This window comes from Rosa rugosa, chromosome 4 (genome assembly GCF_958449725.1).
Source record: "Rosa rugosa chromosome 4, drRosRugo1.1, whole genome shotgun sequence".
Classification (NCBI taxonomy): Eukaryota; Viridiplantae; Streptophyta; class Magnoliopsida; order Rosales; family Rosaceae; genus Rosa; species Rosa rugosa.
Window position 1 is genome coordinate 3,449,469 of NC_084823.1, and position 20,124 is coordinate 3,469,592.

At 38.5% G+C, this 20,124-nt stretch overlaps 1 protein-coding gene and 1 long non-coding RNA gene across 4 annotated transcripts; one reads left to right on the forward strand and one right to left on the reverse strand.

The window, feature by feature from the left end:
- Positions 1–677: 677 nt before the first annotated feature.
- Positions 678–3,883, reverse strand: LOC133707202 (uncharacterized). The gene is made up of 7 exons (XR_009844989.1): positions 3,579–3,883; positions 3,151–3,297; positions 2,383–2,491; positions 2,020–2,099; positions 1,481–1,579; positions 1,247–1,335; positions 678–904 (listed from the first exon to the last, which is right to left on the reverse strand). It is a non-coding gene; the product is annotated as an uncharacterized LOC133707202 (long non-coding RNA).
- A 2,551-nt stretch (positions 3,884–6,434) lies between these two features.
- LOC133745139 (probable leucine-rich repeat receptor-like protein kinase At1g35710) lies at positions 6,435–12,800 on the forward strand. 3 transcript variants are annotated; one of them, XM_062173135.1, is made up of 5 exons: positions 6,435–9,664; positions 9,767–10,629; positions 10,821–11,206; positions 11,476–11,524; positions 12,665–12,800. In XM_062173135.1, the coding sequence occupies exons 1-2, from the start codon at positions 6,775–6,777 to the stop codon at positions 10,159–10,161; spliced, it is 3,285 nt and encodes a 1,094-aa protein (XP_062029119.1). In that variant the 5' UTR covers positions 6,435–6,774; the 3' UTR covers positions 10,162–10,629; positions 10,821–11,206; positions 11,476–11,524; positions 12,665–12,800. The 3 variants fall into 3 exon arrangements, with proteins under 3 accessions (XP_062029119.1, XP_062029118.1, XP_062029120.1); XM_062173134.1 differs by having other exon boundaries at positions 10,821–11,524; XM_062173136.1 differs by lacking the exon at positions 11,476–11,524 and having other exon boundaries at positions 12,665–12,797.
- The last annotated feature ends 7,324 nt before the right edge of the window (positions 12,801–20,124 follow it).

Consider the following 20,124-nt stretch of genomic DNA (forward strand, 5'->3'; position numbering starts at 1 on the left):
TATGGAGGATTACATGGGGGTATAAATTTTAACAACAGTTTCTATTTAGTTGATGGCCTAATAAAGAGGCAAATTAACCTGTTTGAGAAAAATACCTCGGAGTGAAACATCTGAAGGCAAATTTGGGTGAAACGAAATCCCCTCAAGGCTAATCTGGATGAGGAGAAATTCTCTCAAGGCGAATCTAGATGAGAAGTAATTTCCTAAATGCAAATCTGTGTGAGGAGAGATATCTTCGAAACGAATATGGGTGAGGAGAAATCTCCTCAAAGCTAATTTGGGTGAGGAATATTCTCTTCGAGGGAAATCCGAGTGAGAAGTGGAATTCAGGTGAGGAGAAATTCCCTCGAGATGAATCTGGGTGAGAAGAATTCATGATGGAGCAATTTCAGCAAAAGAAAAACTTGATGGAGCCATGTTGGAATTGGCCTCAACTATATGATAGTTTCAGACGACACTACTAGAAATTTCCCCAAAGCACACTGATTTGAATTAGTCCCTATTGGGACAAAGCACACTGATAATGGCATTAGCCACTATGCAGCTACTAATGAGATATCAGTCCCCTCTATTGCAGGTGCTATTGGGGCAATCCATACTGATAAAACATCAGTGGCATCCCAAAACCCAATGCAGCAAAACACATTTTTCTTTCCCACTGTTATTCAATCAGTGTGTATTCTCAATGCCACCAATATCAGTGGCAAAATTGGGAGTATATATAAAAAAAAATAACAATTTGGTCTAACTACAACCATGTATTTGTAAAATGTATTGTACAATTCGTATACAATTTCAAATAAACTACAACATGAAAAAATTTAACATCTTCATGTTCCTTTCTGTGGCTGCATTTTCTGCCTCCAATATTGAACAAACACTAAGCCCTCCCTCTGCAATGTACCTGATTGATGAACAAATCAGTCAACACAATAACAAGGTTATATATGTACTTGTGTGCTTTCTGAAAGTTTCACAGTACTGTGGGTTCAATCCTAATTACACATTGCATGAAAGTGAAAGAAAAAATGAAAATAACAAAGCAAAGCACTTTAACCAATACAGTACAAGATAAGGAAGGATCCAGGAATATATAAAATGAATAACATAACTCAAAGATAGTAAACCATGATTTCACAAATGGTGCCTTAGCAATTTACAAGCCTATGACATGATACAATTAAACAAGAGACACGAAAAATCAATGGACTAATTATTACCAAGCAATGGAAACAACATCGAATACCTGAATGAAAGTAAGTATAGCTGCTACATCATAAATAGGGCTCCACTGATTCTGTAGGATGTCCAAACAAATGCTTCCATCAGCATAAACTGGAAACAGGCAGACCGAAGACAGAATTTAGAACTTGAAAGATTTATAAGCACTTTTGAGAATCCTACAGCTACACAAATCCAGACCTGTCCATTTCCTATAGATCAACAAAACAGATAAGGAAAAAAAGTTTATGATTCAAACCTCTTCTGTCCTAACTTAATAGTTGCTAAACTGAACTTTCACTCTAATCACTGCAATAACCTCCAACTTCCAAAGAGAATTTATCCTTATAGTATTGATCTGCACAACCGAAAGCATCATTAAGGCTGAGTAGTTTGCAAGTTTCACTTCATCCATATACAAAAACTGCAAATAGAATTACTATTTGCTAAGATTCCAAATATTGAATAATGACCAAAATTATGCATTGCAGGTTCTTCTCCAATTCAATAAGACACCATTATGTTAGGCCTCCATAATTACTATTTGCTATCAGTTAATAATCACTGTCATAATAATACTGAAAGAGTGGAAATATCATACAAATTGATTCCAAAGTAAAAAACTCTACAAAAATATCAATGAAAAAGTGCAGCTGCTTTCACGTAACCCAATATATATAACTATATATGCTTTTAGTCCAAAAATTCATCTAACAAATCTCTACACAAATCTGTGATCCTCATACTTCATGCAATACCACTGCAGCAGCACATCATCAACATATCTACGGTAATTACCTGGTTATTGTGCTTGTCCAGCTCAGGAGTAATCTTAGATCTTCTCCTAGCTGCTGCCGCTGTCTCTCCCTGCAACCTCCCTGTAGTCAACTAAAACATTTAGAAATCATAAACTTATATCAAACTAAATATCAGAATACTTATACCTAATACTTTAGGTAATTGTTAGACTCTAAAAGTAATTAAAAATGAACAAAGAAGATAATCTACAATCCCTTAAATAATAATTCCACATTTAAAGTCATAACACCAAATCATACATTCTTCATGATTGAATAAGAAAGCTGGTAACTAATTTCAAACTGTACAAACTTGCAGCAAACATAGATGTCATCAGAAAAAAAAAAAGAACAATAAATTTACCAAATAACAGTTGAAGTTGAAGTTGTTGTCCAAGCTCTCTCCAAGCGAATTTGTAATAGGACAAAAACAACCCTATAAATAAGCACTGACAAGGAATATCAATGCAATCCTGCAAAATCCAAAGCATTTGGTAAGTTACACACGCAATGCACAAACAATACTAGTTCAAATCCATTCACAGTTCTAAAACAACAACAAAGCTCAAAGCTCTACCTTACTATATAAAAAACACTATCCATAGTACTCCAAGGTATAACTTTAGCAAACTAAGGTTTCAGATTGGAATAGAAAGCACAAATAATGACTCAAGCAGAGTTAATAAGGAGAATGTAAGATATTTTCCAGTTGTAGATACAAGCAGTGAAGACAAGCACATGCTTTGATTTCTAATTTGCTTGCAAATCATATCCTTGAGGTCACTAGATCCAAGTCTTGCAGATAAACATAACCAAAAGAATGCAAGTCTTGAAAAGGTATGCACTATTCTACTACTCTAAAATATGAACAATGAAAATGATCAAGGTGATTTTTAAGGTCCTATAAAATCAAGAGAGGAAGCTTCCTAATAGTCAAAAGGGGATTGCTGGGTTGAAGACCAAACATTACTTATAAAGTCAGTGAAACGGTTTAATTTTTGAAGACATGTACATACAAGAACAGTAGATATGGAAATCTCGAATCTTCCATAACCATATTCCATTATCTATGTGGCAGATTGATAAAGTAAATTGTAAACACAATATCAACTGATTACTGAGGGAAAGTTACCTGCAACCAAGAACAAGCTGACATGTTCTTGTATTTTAAAACTTTAAAAATTTCAACAACAATGAACAACCTCTGAGAATAACTTCTGAGGAAACAAAGTTGGACATATCAATGTACTCTGACAACATCTTCATCAATATCAGGCAACTGGAGGGAAACAAAGATTGAAGGAAAACGGAGTTAAAGACTTACACAACAGAACAAGACTCCAAATACAGCATTAGGCGTTACGGAAAATAGAGTATTGGCAGACATATAGCAGGGGAATGAGACAAGTAGATATAAGGGAAGGAAAAAAAAAAAAACAGAGTGAAACAAAGAAACTGACCAGTTTACCATCTGAAAACCAACATCTTTGTACAAAATAGAAATATCAGTATGATGTGAAACACAGTTTAAATAATTTGATAAATAGAAAAAGAGAGTACCTTTCTACGAAGATATTCATCGGGGATGCCGAACTCTTCCGATCTCATCGGCCCTGTACCCGACCTAAGCTTCGGCCGAGAATGGTCTGGATCCAGAAGACGGTGTTGACGAACCCATCACTTGTTGATAGCGCCGGTGATGACGATTTCCATATAGAACCGTTTGGTGTCTTGATCGGTGTCTGATCTGGTCATATCGGAGTTCGATCTATGTGCGATGTGCCTGTGTGAGAGTGTGATGGAGGAAGAGAGGCGGAAGAGAGAGAAAGAGGAACTGACGAAGGCAAAAGTGAGGCTATCAGCAACTATTTATATCGCATTACTCGTTAGGGTTCCTGACTTATAGCCAAAACGACGTCGTTAAAGCCTCTTCGGTTTTTGACACTGATGATATTTGGAATAATAATATGTTAGGGTCACTATTGTCATTAAAATAATAATATGTTACGTGTACTGTTTATATTATCCACTGATAATCAGTGAGAGGAAAAAAAATCTCACTGATGTTTTATATCAGTGTTATACTATTCATTTTGGGACTGATGACTTTTTGGTGGCTAAAAAAAGGGTGCTAATGGGGAAATTTGTTGTAGTGCGAGGAGAACAGACTATTGGTTATGGTTTGCACAAGAGTGTAAAAAAATAAAGTGCAATCATATGAATCATCTAAAGAAGTTGTTAAAAACCCAAGAGATAATTCAGATAGTGATGATGCCTGAGGTGGTACAGCAACTCCGGATAGTTCTGATGATGAAGATGGTGGAAGCAGAACAGGTGGTGGAGGTGAAAGATATGGATATGGACAATCTTCTATGGGTGGAGGATTGAACCAAATTACCTATGAAGGTAATTTTGATAATGTCACCCAAGATGAAGACCACGGAGCTAGAAAGCTAGTCATGGTGCTCAAGAGAAGATTGTTTATGGGAGGAAAATAACAGAGGCGGCAACTGATGATCAAAGCAAGGATTATCCTTCAGCCCCGACTCTGAAGACTACGGTGATCCAATGCACATAACAAATTCCTTAGACGTGATCCAAAGGTTTTGCCGCCATTTCCATTTTTATTTGGGGCCATTTTCATTTTCTGTGATAGAATTGAATTTGATGACCTGCTTCCACTAAAAGAGTTTAATTGTGTGTGAAGTCAGGTGCAAAAAGCTATTGCATTTGCCAAGAAGGCTCACCATGGCCAACTACGCAAAACCGGAGACCCTTATTTAGTCCATTGCATCCATACAGGAAGAATCTTGGCCACGTTGGTTCCTTCAAGTGGCGAACGACTACTACGGTGACGTCGTTGAGCTTGAGGAACAAAATGACGCTTTTGCTGATAACCACCCCCGGTGAAGCCTCGAGGTCGACTCCGACGACTTTGAAGACTACCTTGATTCGGTAACGCCTCACTGTTTCTCTTCAATTTTCTTGAACAGAATTTACTTGATTTTGAGAAATTGAGCAGAGCTTAGTGATGTTTGGGAGTTACATTGCAAGGTGAAGACTGATAATTCGGCTTTGGAAGCTAGAAATGGAAAAGACATATAGGGAATATTATAGGAGAGACTTAATTTCACCAGAGATAAGTACCATGGGGCACGATTGAAGCAGTATAAGAACTATGAGAGCCTCGGTCGGCCTCGTCAAGACCTTGACTTCATTCCTTTTGATCTTATGCGTGCCTCAATTTTCAGCCGGATCGATTTCTTTTGTTTGTGTAGTAACTCTTGTGAATGTTACAGGAGCGCTTGCAAGTGGAGAAGGGGTAGAGGTTCTATGACTTCCACTACAACACAAAGCTTGTCAAGTCCACAATTGTGCATTTTCAAGTAGAGATCATGATCTTGTTTCTCGTAACTGTTTGAAATGATTTTGAACAAAATTAGCTTTTGATTTTGTTTCCATTTCATTTTTCAGAATTTCATTCATATGTAGTGGTGCACAATGCATACCTTCATATTCATACTCAATTTGCATGTCCAAGTCCTTGCATTCAATTTGTTAGGCAAATCTTGTGCTGTTCCATATGTAGTGCACACCTTAAATTTTCATTATATAAGTCCTTGCATGTAGTTCATATGAAGGGTGTTTTATATGTTATATAACTGGTATAGATGGGGCATGTTCTCTGCAAAAACTTTGGAGTTTAGATTTCTTTTGATTTTCTTGCCTTGCTGCTAGATACAAATACAGTCATAACCTTTATATATATATATATATATATATATAGCTGCTCCTTGCTTTAGTTCTATGTATATCAATAGTTTGGTAGTTTTGCAGGTACCATTAAAAAAAAAAAATGTTATATCCTTTGTGATGGATATCTTAATTTATGATTATGGTTCTGTGCCTCAATCATTCACCGGAAGGTATGGAGTTCTTCAAAATTCTGTCTTTGTTGGGCATGTTTATAGATCTTGTATAAATCTGAGATGTAACCAATTTACCTACCTACTAAACTGTAGGTCAAGGGTGACCATCATGACATAACTTATCATTGATGTGTAGAATTTTATTGTTGTTGAACTTAATAAGAAAACCTAAGAATTATATTTTTCGGCAAACATTAGGTTTGTGTTTTCTAAAAATAGAATCACCTAATCAGATCTCTATAATATATTAGTCCCCCCTTTTTTCTTTTTCTAGGTGAAATCGGTCCCAATCTTTGGGCTCAGCACTCAGAAAAGGGGTTAGCAATGCCTCCAGTTACTGGCCGTCTGCGACGATTGAGCAAGATCCTGAAAGAAATGACATGATTAGCAATGCCTCCAGTTACTGGCTGTCTTACGTAAATTACCGACCGATGGTTTGATCCGATTGGTTAAACGTGTTGCCATAGTTTTGTCTTAAAGTCAGCAATGGATGGGAGGCACGTGTCACCTGTTTGATCGCTCATTTCCTATCCGCTGGTGATCGCTCATTTCTTATCCGCTAACACCTATGCTTCCCTATCTATTGGAAACGCGTCAACTGACTTTTCATGTGGATGAAAAGAAAGCCCCCACACGCTAATTCGAAGACTTATAACACCAATAAGTTCCAACACAAGGACAGATACTTTTGATAAGAGAAGTACAAAAGAAAAAGCATATTCTTGAAAGACTTGAAACGGTAGTCAATTAATGTGGAACACGAGACCAGGGCACTATAAATAGATAGCCAACCCTCACCAACTGTACACCAAAACAAAACAATAACCATGAGATCTTATTATTGCCTTATTTTCTTGTATGTTCACCTACTTTCATCACAAAACTGTTTTACTTTTGCTTCAGCCAGTTCAACTACTGAAGCGCAAGCCCTTCTGAAATGGAAAGCCAGCTTACAAAATCAAACCCAGCCTATCAACTCATGGATGTACCTTCCCAGTACAAATAATGCCACCAATACTTCCAGCAATCCCAAAGCAATTGCAAACCCATGCATTTGGACGGGTATCTCGTGCAATGCTGCTGGAAGTGTCAACAGGATAAACCTTACCAATTCTGGTATACAAGGTACGCTACATGAATTCTCATTCTTGTCATTCCCTAATCTTGTATATCTAAACCTCAGCTCAAATAAACTCTTCGATGTCATACCACCTGGAATTAGTTCCCTCTCGAAACTCAGTTTTCTTAATCTATCTAGTAATCAATTTTCTGGGAAAATCCCGCCAGAAATTGGTCTTCTAAGAAGTCTCACATTTCTCCATCTCTATTCAAATAATCTCTCTGGCACAATTCCAAAAGAGTTAGGGAATCTAAAATCTTTGGTGGATCTACAATTGGGCATCAATCAACTCAGTGGTTCAATTCCGACAACACTAGGTGGTCTAACCAACCTTACCACTCTCATTCTCCGTACAAATAATCTTTCTGGCACTATTCCCATGGAGATAGGAAACCTGAAATCATTGGTATATCTATCTTTGAGCACCAATCAACTCAGTGGTTCAATTCCGACAACACTAGGGGATCTGACCAACCTTACCACTCTCTATCTCTATAAAAATAATCTTTCTGGCACTATTCCCATGGAGATAGGAAACCTAAAATCATTGGTGACTCTAGTTATGAGCGAGAATCAACTCAGTGGTTCAATTCCGACAACACTGGGGGATCTGACCAATCTTGCCACTCTCTATCTCCATACAAATAATCTTTCTAGCCCTATTCCTATGGAGATAGGAAACCTGAAATCATTGGTGGATCTACAGTTGAGCACCAATCAACTCAGTGGTTCAATTCCGACAACACTGGGGGATCTGACCAACCTTACCACTCTCTCTCTCTTTACAAATAATCTTTCTGGCACTATTCCCATGGAGATAGGAAACCTGAAATCACTAGTGAATCTACACATGAGCGAGAATCAACTCAGTGGTTCAATTCCGACCACACTGGGGGATCTGACCAACCTTACCATTCTCTCCCTCTTTTCAAATAATCTTTCCGGCACTATTCCTATGGAGATAGGAAATATCCTGAAGTTGACAGAATTGGAATTGGGTATAAACCAATTTTTTGGTTATTTGCCCCAAAACATTTGTCGAGGTGGATCACTGACATACTTTTCAGCATTCTCCAATCATCTAAGTGGTCCAATCCCTAAATTCTTGAAAACCTGCACGAGCTTATTCAGAGTCCGTCTTGAAGGGAACCAATTGACAGGCAATATATCTGAAGTCTTTGGTGTTTATCCAAGTCTCAATTTTATAGATTTGAGCAATAATCAACTTTATGGTGAAATCTCACCAAATTGGGGATTGTGCCAAAATTTAACAACCCTGCGAATAGCTGCAAACAAACTTACTGGTTCTATACCGGCTGAGATTGGAAACGCAACCCAAATTCATGAGCTGGATCTTTCTTCAAATGGTTTAGTCGGGACGATTCCAAAGGAGTTTGGGGTATTAACTTCAATGGTGAAGCTGATGTTGGACGACAATCAACTTTCAGGTCGTATTCCTTTAGAGTTTAAATCATTGACTGATCTAGAATATCTTGATCTATCAGCAAACAAATTCAATGATTCAATTCCAAGTTTTGTAGGTGACTTTCACAAGTTATATTACTTGAATTTGAGCAACAACAAGTTCAGTCAAGTAATTCCATTTCAGTTAGGGAAGTTAATTCAGCTGTCCCAACTAGATTTGAGTTTTAACGTAGTTGAAGGTCGGATACCATCCGATATTAGTAATATGCAGAGTCTGGAGATACTTAATATATCCCACAACAATCTTTCTGGTTTCATTCCAGCAAGTTTTGAAGACATGCACGGGTTGTCGTATGTAGACATATCCTACAATGACTTGGAAGGTCCACTTCCCAACAACAAAGCATTTCAAGCTGCTACTCAAGAAGCATTACAAGGGAACAAGGGCTTGTGTGGCAACGCACGATTTTTGCAACCCTGCAATAAACAAAGCCCAACAAAGGACCATAAACTCGTATTTATGATAATGTTCCCTATTCTTGGAGCATTTGGGCTTCTAGCCTTTATATTTGCATTGGTAGCAAAAAGGAAAAAGAAGCATCAGCATGGAGAAAAAACCAACATGAATGAAGAAATTTCTATTTCTATATTGAAGTTTGATGGAAATACGATGTTTGAGGAAATCGTAAGGGCAACAGAAGATTTTCATCCCATGTATTGCACAGGGCAGGGAGAACAGGGAAGTGTCTTGCCATGCGATGATGACAAGAATCTTCAGAAGGCATTCTTGAATGAAATCAGGGCACTAATTGAGATGCGTCACCGAAATATTGTGAAGCTTTATGGTTTCTGTTCATATAGGCTGCACTCATTTTTGGTGTATGATTATCTGGAAAATGGTAGTTTGGCCACAATGTTGAGCAAAGATGAGGAAGCCAAAAAACTGGGGTGGAGTAAAAGGGTGAATATAGTTAAAGGTGTAGCTCATGCCTTGTGTTACATGCATCACGATTGTTTGCCACCGATTGTGCATCGGGACATATCGAGCAAGAATATTTTGCTGGATGATGAATATGAGGCTTGTGTCTCAGACTTTGGCACTGCTAAGTTCTTAAACCCAGACTCAACTAATTGGACTGCCCTTGCAGGCACATATGGATATATTGCACCAGGTAATATTTGTTTTTCTCTGCTCTCTATTGTTATTAAATTTTTATTAACTCATTATTATCTCTGTATACCGACATTTGACTGTTTGAGATTTGACCGAGCAGAGCTTGCTTATACGATGGAAGTGAATGAGAAGTGTGATGTTTATAGCTTTGGAGTGGTGACATTGGAGACAGTTATGGGAAGACATCCGGGAGATCTTCTCTCATCTCTTTTTTCGGGGGCGTGTTCATCATCGTCAACTGCATTAGCAGCCCATCAAATGCCAGTTGTGGATGTTTTGGACCAACGCATTTCCCCTCCTACACGTGAAGTTGCAGGAGAAGTTGTCTCTGTTGTGAAGGTAGCATTTGCGTGCCTGAATTCCAGTCCTCAATCTCGTCCAACAATGAAGCAAGTTTCTCAACACCTCTCAACTAAAAGACTGCATTTGTCAGATCCAATATCTATGATAACATGCGGTGAATTGCTTTCTTGTAATGGTTTCACTGCCTCATGAATTTTGAATCAACAATGTTCTTCTGTTCAGCCTACCTCGCCTTTTTTCGGCACAATCCAATTCTTGCTCTCTCTCCTTTCACTTTTCTACATCCTCAGATTCCTTTCATCCCTCCAAAAGAAAGCACTTTTCTCCCCCTGTTCCAGGTAATTTTGATTCTGATTTACTGTGAAATCTCAGTTTTCGACCCACTCTGAAACCTGTGTCTGCATCCCTCTAAATCCAACGGCCACGAAACCTCTAAACTTACCCGCCAGTGACTTTAGAACTCTCACCCTTAACCTTCTTCCACCATCTCAGACCTCCCTTCCTTCCTTCTCTTCGTCTCTGCAACACCAAAACGCTGCGTTTCACAAACAATGCTCCTCCAATAGCTCTCCTCGCCGGAACAGAGTAGCTTAATCCACTGCGATCATGGCGAATTGGATCTCCTCCAAACTCAGAGCCGCCGAGGCCATCCTCCAACAGGTACGACAACAACAACTCTCTCTTCCTTTTCCGATCAAACGAATCTCGTTGTGAATTTATGAGATGAAAAATTATCGAAATCGGCGATGTTGGAATTTACTTTTAGTTTGATCTGAAAAAAATCTCGTTGGATTTTTTTGTTTTCGTAATAATAATGTGATATACGCGTGATTGTGGAATGGACGGTTCAGATCGATCAGCAAGCGGCGGAGTTGTTACGGAAAAATGAAGGGTTGTCTGACAAGAAGATTGGAGGGGAGAGTATGAGCAATCAGTTGAGAAATACTATGAGTCCAGTGAAGCTGCTAGGAGGTTTGACTTCAGTAACTGATGGCAGCTCTGAGTCTGACTCTGAGTCTGTGATGCTGGTTTGTCGGAGAACGATGTCAATACTGATTGGCTCAAGCTTGACAGTGAGATGGCAATATATTCTAATGATGCACAATCTGAAGCTAAGAGAGTGCAAGGGTTCATTCGATGCTTACAGCTTTGTCATTGTGAGATAAAGAAGACTAAACCGTTTTGCAAGGAAGCATTTGACGGGCTTGGTGGACTGACCCTAACCTCATTGTCTCAGGTATTGACTAGGTTGAAATTAAATTTTCGAGATGTTAGAAGAGCTTAATTTTGAGAGTATCATGTCTTGTTTACTGTGATGGCCACATAATGGCATCAAGCTGGGCTGTGAAGGCTGCCCTTCATACCATTTCTTTTAGTCACTCACTGTTATTATTTACTTCTGTAACTGGTCCTTGAGTTTTGCTTTTGGTTGTAATTATATTGTTTCTGCTGTCTCTTAAATATATTATATTGCTTTTAGGATTACTATTTCTCTCTTTATTTCAGCTTTTAAGCAGGGTGGAGTTAGAGCTGCTGGCGCGACTTTGGTTATATGGTATGATAGGAGAATATCTGAGTATTTAAGAGACCTCTGTAGCAAGTTAGCCATTCCTGTTATTTAAGTAGTGTTACTGGCTTACTGTGTTCTATAAGATAGGACCTATTAGCATTATCCTTGATTTCTTAGACTTGAATTTTCATGAGGATCCTTGTAGGCATCAAGGACTTCACATTTGCATGTCTCTGACTTTTTAGTTTGTTTTCCGTTCTGAGTTTATGTTGGCTTGATTACATACTATCTGCTTGGACTGTTGTAATTCTTTTTTAAATTTCCTTTTTTTTTTTTTTACTTGTAATGGTGTGCCATGTAAGTTTCATATTTTTGGGTAAATTTTCTTTTGGACTTATTAACTACTTGGGAGGTGGGAGAGTGATCATGTTGTGGCTGTGCATCAATTGCACTTCACGGTTGGAGGCACATACCTTGATCGGATGAAGTTTTCATTACATGCCCCCAAGTTTATAGACCTGCTAATTTAGAAATATGCAGTCTTGCATGTCTCTGATAAGATGCATTCCTGTACAGCCACCAAAATTCCTATGCATAAATTATCTTTGTCACTTCAGGGCTGTAGAATTGAATCTTTCGCTCTGTCTATCCATATTTAAGTTTTTCGTCAACTATATATGAAGCTTCCAAACTTTGGAGTGACATTTAATCGACTCTTTTTAGGTTGGGAATCTTGTGGTCTACTGATCTCTAGGTTTAGGTTTTAGGGTGCTTAGTTTTTTCACTTCATTCTTGTGGTGGTTAGTAGAATGGCATTGCTCTTTCATTTGCTATTAATTATTTTCTCGTTGTGGGTTCTGGGGTATGCATCAACGCAGAAAAAATGGCCCACATATCTTGTTTTAGCAGAGCATTAAACATTACTCGGTACAAGATCTTTTAGTAATGGAATAGAAATGCGACATGATGTGAAGCTCTTAACAAATATACTCCGCCTATAGATAATGTGCCAGCTTGAATGGCCTATATATTGTTGCTTCTAAGTGCATCACATTGGTAGTTCTATTAGATGAGAGATCATACTTGCATAAGATATAGTTACTGAAATGCTTTTACTTGCTTTTTTGGTTTGTTGAAACGTTTCACCAATATGTCCCTCAACTTGGTTTATTTCTTCTTGTGCAGCTAAGGAATTTGTTATGGGCCACATCAAAGCATGATGTATACCTGATGCAGAACCTTTCAGTAATGCATTGGAACTCTTCGCAGAGGAGAGGCACTGATGTACTCAATGTGGCTAAACCAATTGCACCTACTGAGGTATTAAATGCTAGACTGATTACTATGGAAATCCATGCTAAAAGGATGTTGTGATTCATGTTGGTATGTTCTTACTTGAATCTTACATAAACGACCTCGGTTGTTGGCACGACCACTCTCTAGAGTGCAGATAAGCACCTCGGTTGTTGTCAAGGAAAATTTGTTGGTTGCTGGGGGCTTCCAAGGTGAACTAATCTGCAAGGTAGGCGGATGTTATAAGTTATAACAAATGTTTTCGGCTACTGAATCAGATGTATATTTATTTCACATTTCTCATTTTTCATTTATTTGGAGCAGCACATGAAACAACCTGGAGTTGCATTCTGCTCAAAACTAACAACAGATGAGAATGCCATCACTAATGCAGTTGATATTTTCCAAAACCCAACGTAAGTTCTCCTACAGAAAATGTTGCAGGTTGCTCGACTTGACTTAATTTGACTGAATGCTCTCTGCGTAGTGGCTCAATGAGGGTAATGACTGCAAATAATGATGCTCAAGTTAGAGCTTTTGACATTGAAAAGTTCACTTGCCTCAATCGCTTCTCCTTTGAGTGGTCTGTAAATGTGAGTACCCTATAGAAACCTTTTTTTTTTTTTTTTTTCAAAATTTATTTTATTTTATTCTCAAGTAAGGTTATTCTTTGCCATTTTGCTCAATGTTGGCTTCATTATATATTGGCAGAACACCTCTGTTAGTCCCGATGGTAAGCTGCTTGCAGTACTTGCTGATAGTGCAGACTGTTTGATAGCTGATACTCTGTCTGGAAAAGTAAGTCGCATACTATTCTCTGCCAATATAATTTGTTTTATGCAGACAATGTTCCGAGTTCTGATATATTTCCTACTTTATATAGGCTGTCGGGGGCCTGAAAGGGCACTTAGACTATTGCTTTTCTTCAGCTTGGCACCCGGATGGATGAATCTTGGCTACTGGGAACCAAGACACTACCTGTAGGCTATGGGACGTAAGGAACCTGTCAGAGTCCCTAGGCGTGTTGAAGGGAAGAATGGGTGCAATAAGAGCTATAAAATTCACCTCTGATGTTCGTTTTATGGCCATGGCTGAGCCAGCAGACTTTGTTCACATCATTGATACCCAGTCCGGATATGCAAGGGGACAAGAGATTGATCTGTTTGGTGAGATTGCCGGAATATCCTTCAGCCCCGATTCTGAAGCTTTGTTTGTTGGCGTTGCTGATCGCACATATGGTAGTGTATCGGAGTTCAATAAGAGGCACTACAATCCCTATCAAGAAATAGTCTTCTAGTTCAAGTCCATCAGTCATGGGAAGATGACGGTGTATATTTGGCTGAGGTTTCTTTATCAACCGTGTTTACAACTATATTTAGCTGAGGACGGGGAGGTTCATCCTCTGGAATATTTGGGGTTTACTCTGCATTATTATATTCAGCGAGATTGATCCACCAAGTATCCAAAAAAAAGAAAAAATTGTATCCAGTTTTGTTTCTTCTTGGCTTCTCAGTCGATGCAAGTCGCAGGTTTTGAGTTTTGGTTCTCCATTTCAGTAACATGTATTTTTTTTCATCAAGCAGAAATGGAATAAATAACTCTTGGATTGTAAAGCTCTTCCTGTTGGTGTTTATATTTGTAAACAGTTCAAGGTTTCCTAGTGCATTTACATAAAATACTAGCACATGATATGAAAAACTTGAAGAACACAATGAAAGAACTTCCAGTAATCCTTGATCATATAAACTCAGAACACAATCATACTACAAACAAATAATTACACTCTTCTCTCTCTTTCTTTATCTCTCAATTACAACAATCTCTCTTAATCTGTCAGTTACAATAATGCCTCACTTCTTCATTCAGTTTACTCTTTGTTTCACACATGAAAACAGAACCAGTAACCTCCCTTTTTATATACTACCAGATTAATAACTTCCCTGTTTAACCGACTCCAATCTTCTAGCATATGTTTCCATCTGGCCTAACAGATAGGACTATACAGTTACTTCTAGTATACTAACATCCCCCCTCAATCTGAACTGGGTTTCCCAAGTTCAGATTGCTGCAGTGTTGTTGGAAAAGGGCTGTACCAAGACCTTTGGTTAAAATGTCAGCAATTTGCTCATTGGTAGGAACAAACTGGAGACTCAATTCTTTCTTCTGTACTCTCTCTCTGATAAAGTGGTAGTCAGTATCCAAGTGTTTTATACGAGAGTGAAACACTGCATTGGAGCTAAGAGCCATGGCAGATAAGTTGTCACAATGAATTAATGGAGGCTGAGGAAGATAAACTTGGAGAGCACATAACACCTGTCTGATCCAAAACAACTCTGCAGCTGTGTTTGCCAAGGCCCTATACTCAGCTTCAGTAGAGCTCCTAGAAACAGTTGGTTGTTTCTTCGATTGCCAAGAAATAGCATTGTATCCTAGAAACACAACAAATCCTGTCGTAGACCTCCTTGTAGCTGGATCTCCACCCCAATCTGCATCACTGTAAGCTACAAGATCAGTAGGACCAGAAACATATTTCAATCCTCGAGTGATAGTGCCCTGAACATATCTGATTATTCTCTTCACAGCTGCCATATGCATATCCGTTGGTTTGGTCATAAATTGGCATGCAGTATTCACTGCATAAGCAATATCCGGGCGAGTGAATGTCAAATATTGTAAGGCTCCCACTAGGCTTCTGTATAAAGTAGGATCTGCTAATGGTTCACCATCTGTAGGAAGTAGATGCTTGTTTGGGAGACAAGGAGTAGACCATGACCTGCATCCTGCCATTCCAGCTCTAGCAACCAAATCCCTTGCATACTTGGCTTGAGAAACAAATATACTGTGCTTTTGATATGAAATTTCTAAGCCAAGAAAGTAGGTGAGAACTCCCATATCTTTCAAGTCAAAAACTGCACTGAGTTCATCAATCACTGATTGCACTACGGTGTCATCATTTCCAGTGAGAATAATGTCATCGACATACAGTAAAAGTATCACCACACAACCATCTGCAGTCTTAACAAATAGACCTGGATCTGAGTGAGAAAATTGAAAGCCTAGAGCTGGTAGAAAACTGGTGAACTTCTCATTCCAAGCCCTAGGAGCTTGTTTGAGACCATAAAGGGATTTTTGCAATTTGCAGACATACGAAGGATAGTCTGGACTCACAAAACCCTTTGGTTGTTTCATAAAAATTTCTTCCTTTAACTCACCATGAAGGAATGCATTTTTGACATCAAGTTGCCTCAATTTCCAAGTATTTGATGCAGCAAGAGCAAGAACTAACCTGACAGTTGTGTGTTTTACCACAGGACTGAATGTTTCTTCATAGTCCAAACCAAACTGCTGTGTATATCCCTGTGCCACTAATCTAGCTTTGTATCTAGCAACAGACCCCTCAGGATTTTTCTTGATTTTGTAGACCCACTTACATCCCACAACATGTCTGTCTCTAGGTGCAGGTACAAGAGTCCATGTTCCTTGTGCCATTAAAGCATCAATCTCCTCTTTCATAGCATTTTCCCAGTGCAATATTCCTGCAGCAGCCCTATAGTTACTAGGTTCTGAAGCATCACTGATTTCACTGACACATGTAAATCCTGAGAAGAATGCGAAATGATCATAAGTTCTCATATTCACAGCAGCAAAGTAGCACTTATAATCTGCAAAATCTTTCTTTTTGACGATTCCGGCCTTGCTTCTAGTAATCATGTGATGAGAATTATCAGGTAAAAATCCAGGAATTTCTTGAGAGGTCTGTAAATCTTCATATCCATGCCCAGCAGTATCCTCAGAAGAAGGTAAAATGACGTCTAGTTGTGCAGGAGTTAGGACAGGCAACTCTCTATTTGCGCTTGAGGAAGTAGCAGCAGTAATATCATGAGATTGTGGTGGTGATTCAAGGGACTCATCAGATGGATTATTATGAGATGAAGACACAGGGATCTAATTTGATACAAGTGAATGACTATTGGTTTCAGTTGCAGAATTATGAAGGTTGGATGATGATCTAGTAGGAATGACTATAGGAGTTGACACGTGAGGATTGGAGAATGAGGAGAATGTAGAACTAGAATTGGATATGGACTGAAATTGAGCTTTGAAAGGAATTACAGTTTCATCATATATCACATGCCTTGTGATAATGAGTTTGGCATTATTAGGATTATAACATAGAACACCCTTAAACCCTAGTGCATATCCTAGAAAAACACATTGCACAGATCTTTGTTGCAATTTATTGGAATTGTAGGGTCTGAGATAGGGATAAATTGCACAACCAAAGATTTTCAGATTGCTAATATTAGGGTGTTTGTTATGGAGTTTGGCATAAGGAGACTGCATTTGTAGTACTTGGCATGGCATTCGGTTTATGAGAAAACATGCATGAGCACATGCATAGTACCAGAATTTAAGATCAAGACAAGCCACTGACATTAGTGTAATTGCAGTTTCAACTACATGTCTATTTTTCCTTTCGGCTAAACCATTTTGCTGAGGAGTATAGGGACATGAAAAGTAATGTTGAATGCCTTTAGATACCAGAAAGTTATCTAGGAATTTACTGGTATACTCTCCTCCTCCATCAGATTGAAGAATTTTGATTGAACCAAAAAATTGATTTTCAACAAAGGAATGAAATTGTATGAATACAGAGGCAACATCTGATTTATTGAAAAGTGGGAACATCCACGTGTATCTTGTACAGTTATCGATGAAAGTTACATAGTATCTGTGACCCTCTAAGGATTTACATGGAGCTGGACCCCAAACATCACTATGAATTTTATGAAAAGGAACAACAGACCTATTGTAGCTATCAGAAAATGGTAATCTTGTCATTTTTCCATTAAGACAGGCACTACACATGTGAGATGAACTATCAGCAGAGAAGGGAATATCTGAGGCTTCAAGAATTTTGACTACGATGGCATTGGTAGGATGGCCTAACCTTTGATGCCATAGAGAAGAGTGAATTCTTTGACCTAGAAAAGAAAATGGTGATGATGAGACAGGCTTATGTGGGATTTTGTAGAGACCATTACTGCTACTGCTTCCTTTGAACAGAACCTCCAGAGTTGCCTTGTCCTGCACCAGAAAAATTTCATCATCAAGAATAATCCTGCATTTATTATCTCTGCATAACTTGTTGACAGACATCAACTTTTGAGTAATCTGAGGCACATGCAACACATTTTTAAGATGTAAAGTGTGAGATGAAGGAGTAATATCAGTTGAACCAATATGAAGAATTTGTAGACCATCACCATTGCCAACAATAATCTTGTCATTGGCATTACGCGCCTTTGCAGTAGTGAGGTTGTTCATATCGGAAGTTATATGATGTGTTGCACCGGTATCAAGGATCCAAGCATCAACATCAGAGAAGTCATGCGGACTTTGAGCTGCCATAGCATGAAGTTTATGTGAAGGAGGAGCTCCCTGGTAAGCATAGTTACCTCTGTGAACACAATCAAGAGCAGCGTGCCCCTTTTGACCACAAATTTGACACTCCACCATACTTGTTGAAGCATTGTTCTGAGCATTGCCATTTCTGTATCGACAAGTAGTAGCTATGTGACCCTTTTTCTGACAAATTTGGCATTCCACAATACTTCTGTTATTCCAATGAGTTCCAGAAAATCTGTTGCTGCTATTGTACCTCCCTCCATCATTATATCTTCCTCCTTCATTGTACCTTCCACCATCATTATATCTGCTTCCATAGTTTCTTCCTTCATAGTATTTGTCATCATTATATCTGCCATTGTTCCTACTATATCGGTCACCATTGTATTTCCCTTTGCCACCATTGTTACTGCCTCTAAACCCTTGCTTGAACCCTACATTTAACCCATATCCTTTGTTGGGCATATCACCATCAGAACAGGAATCAGTATCATCTTCACTTTCGTCACTGGGAGTTCGAGCATACTTCTTCTTCTGGGATGCAGTACTTTTGCTCTTTGGTTGCTCAGATTTGGCTACCATTGCATTAAGAGTGGCAGACAAAGGTAAAGAGCACCTATTTTCAATGTCTCTTTCAGCAGCAAGAAGTTGTGCACGAAGTTCCTTAAGAGAGATGGGTGTCTCTCTTGCCCTTACCACCGTTTTTATCATATCATAATCAGCAGGCAGACCATTAAGAGTGACCACCACAATGTCTTCATCAGAAATTTTAGCTCCAAGTGATGCAAGTTGGTTCCTAGCATGTTTAATTCTAAGCAAATATTTTTCCAGATTATCTCCACCTTTTTGAATTGTTTGAAGATCAGTCTTCAATTGAATCACACTTGACCTTGACACAGTAGCAAAGCGTTTCTCTAGAGAAGTCCAAGCTTCATGAGAACTGTTAGAACCAACAATGTATTCCATGGTATCATCAGAAAGAGTAGCCATGAGTAAGCTAAGTAAAGCTTTATCAATCTTTTTCCATTCTTTGAAGTCTCCAGAAATTCGATTAGAAATACCATCATCAGTTACAACATATTTTGGGGGACATAATTCAGTACCCTCCAAGAAACCAAACAAATCATTGCCCTCAAGCAAAGATTGCAACTGAAAGCTCCAAGTAACATAATCGGTCTCAGTTAGCCTCACTGTGACCATGTTAAGTAAGGAATTGATATAACTCTGCCCTATATTATCAGACATCTCCAACAATAATGCTTGCAACAGTCACAACAATTTATACAAGTAAAGATTGAAACTTGTAACTCTTCAGAAATTCAAACAAAGCCCCAAAGGAGAATCAAAGAATTGGTACCGATTTGTGCTAGGAAGCAGAGCGAGAAGAAGTCGCAATCGGTGATCGGCGAGCAGGATCGAATCAAGTGCGTGAGCCTGATGGCTCTGATACCAACATAAAATACTAGCACATGATATGAAAAACTTGAAGAACACAATGAAAGAACCTTCCAGTAATCCTTGATCATATAAACTCAGAACACAATCATACTACAAACAAATAATTACACTCTTCTCTCTCTTTCTTTATCTCTCAATTACAACAATCTCTCTTAATCTCTCAGTTACAATAACCCCTCACTTCTTCATTCAGTTTACTCTTTGTTTCACACATGAAAACAGAACCAGTAACCTCCCTTTTTATATACTACCAGATTAATAACTTCCCTGTTTAACCGACTCCAATCTTCTAGCATATGTTTCCATCTGGCCTAACAGATAGGACTATACAGTTACTTCTAGTATACTAACACATTTTACTTATTTTACTGTTTGCATTTTATGTGTAGTGTTGTATTCTTAGACTAATATGTTAGCAATGGGATTTGTTTGAAAGTTCCAGTTGCCTCTTGATTGAGAGTTTGGGTTCCAAATGGGGCCAATGA

What these genes read in the sequence shown, in the direction of transcription:
- LOC133745139 (XM_062173134.1), top strand. Translation starts at nt 6,775, where the DNA reads ATGAGATCTTATTATTGCCTTATTTTCTTGTATGTTCACCTACTTTCA. An exon ending in ATATGGATATATTGCACCAG is followed by an intron (nt 9,665 to 9,766) that starts GTAATATTTGTT and finishes TTGACCGAGCAG; the next exon opens with AGCTTGCTTATACGATGGAA.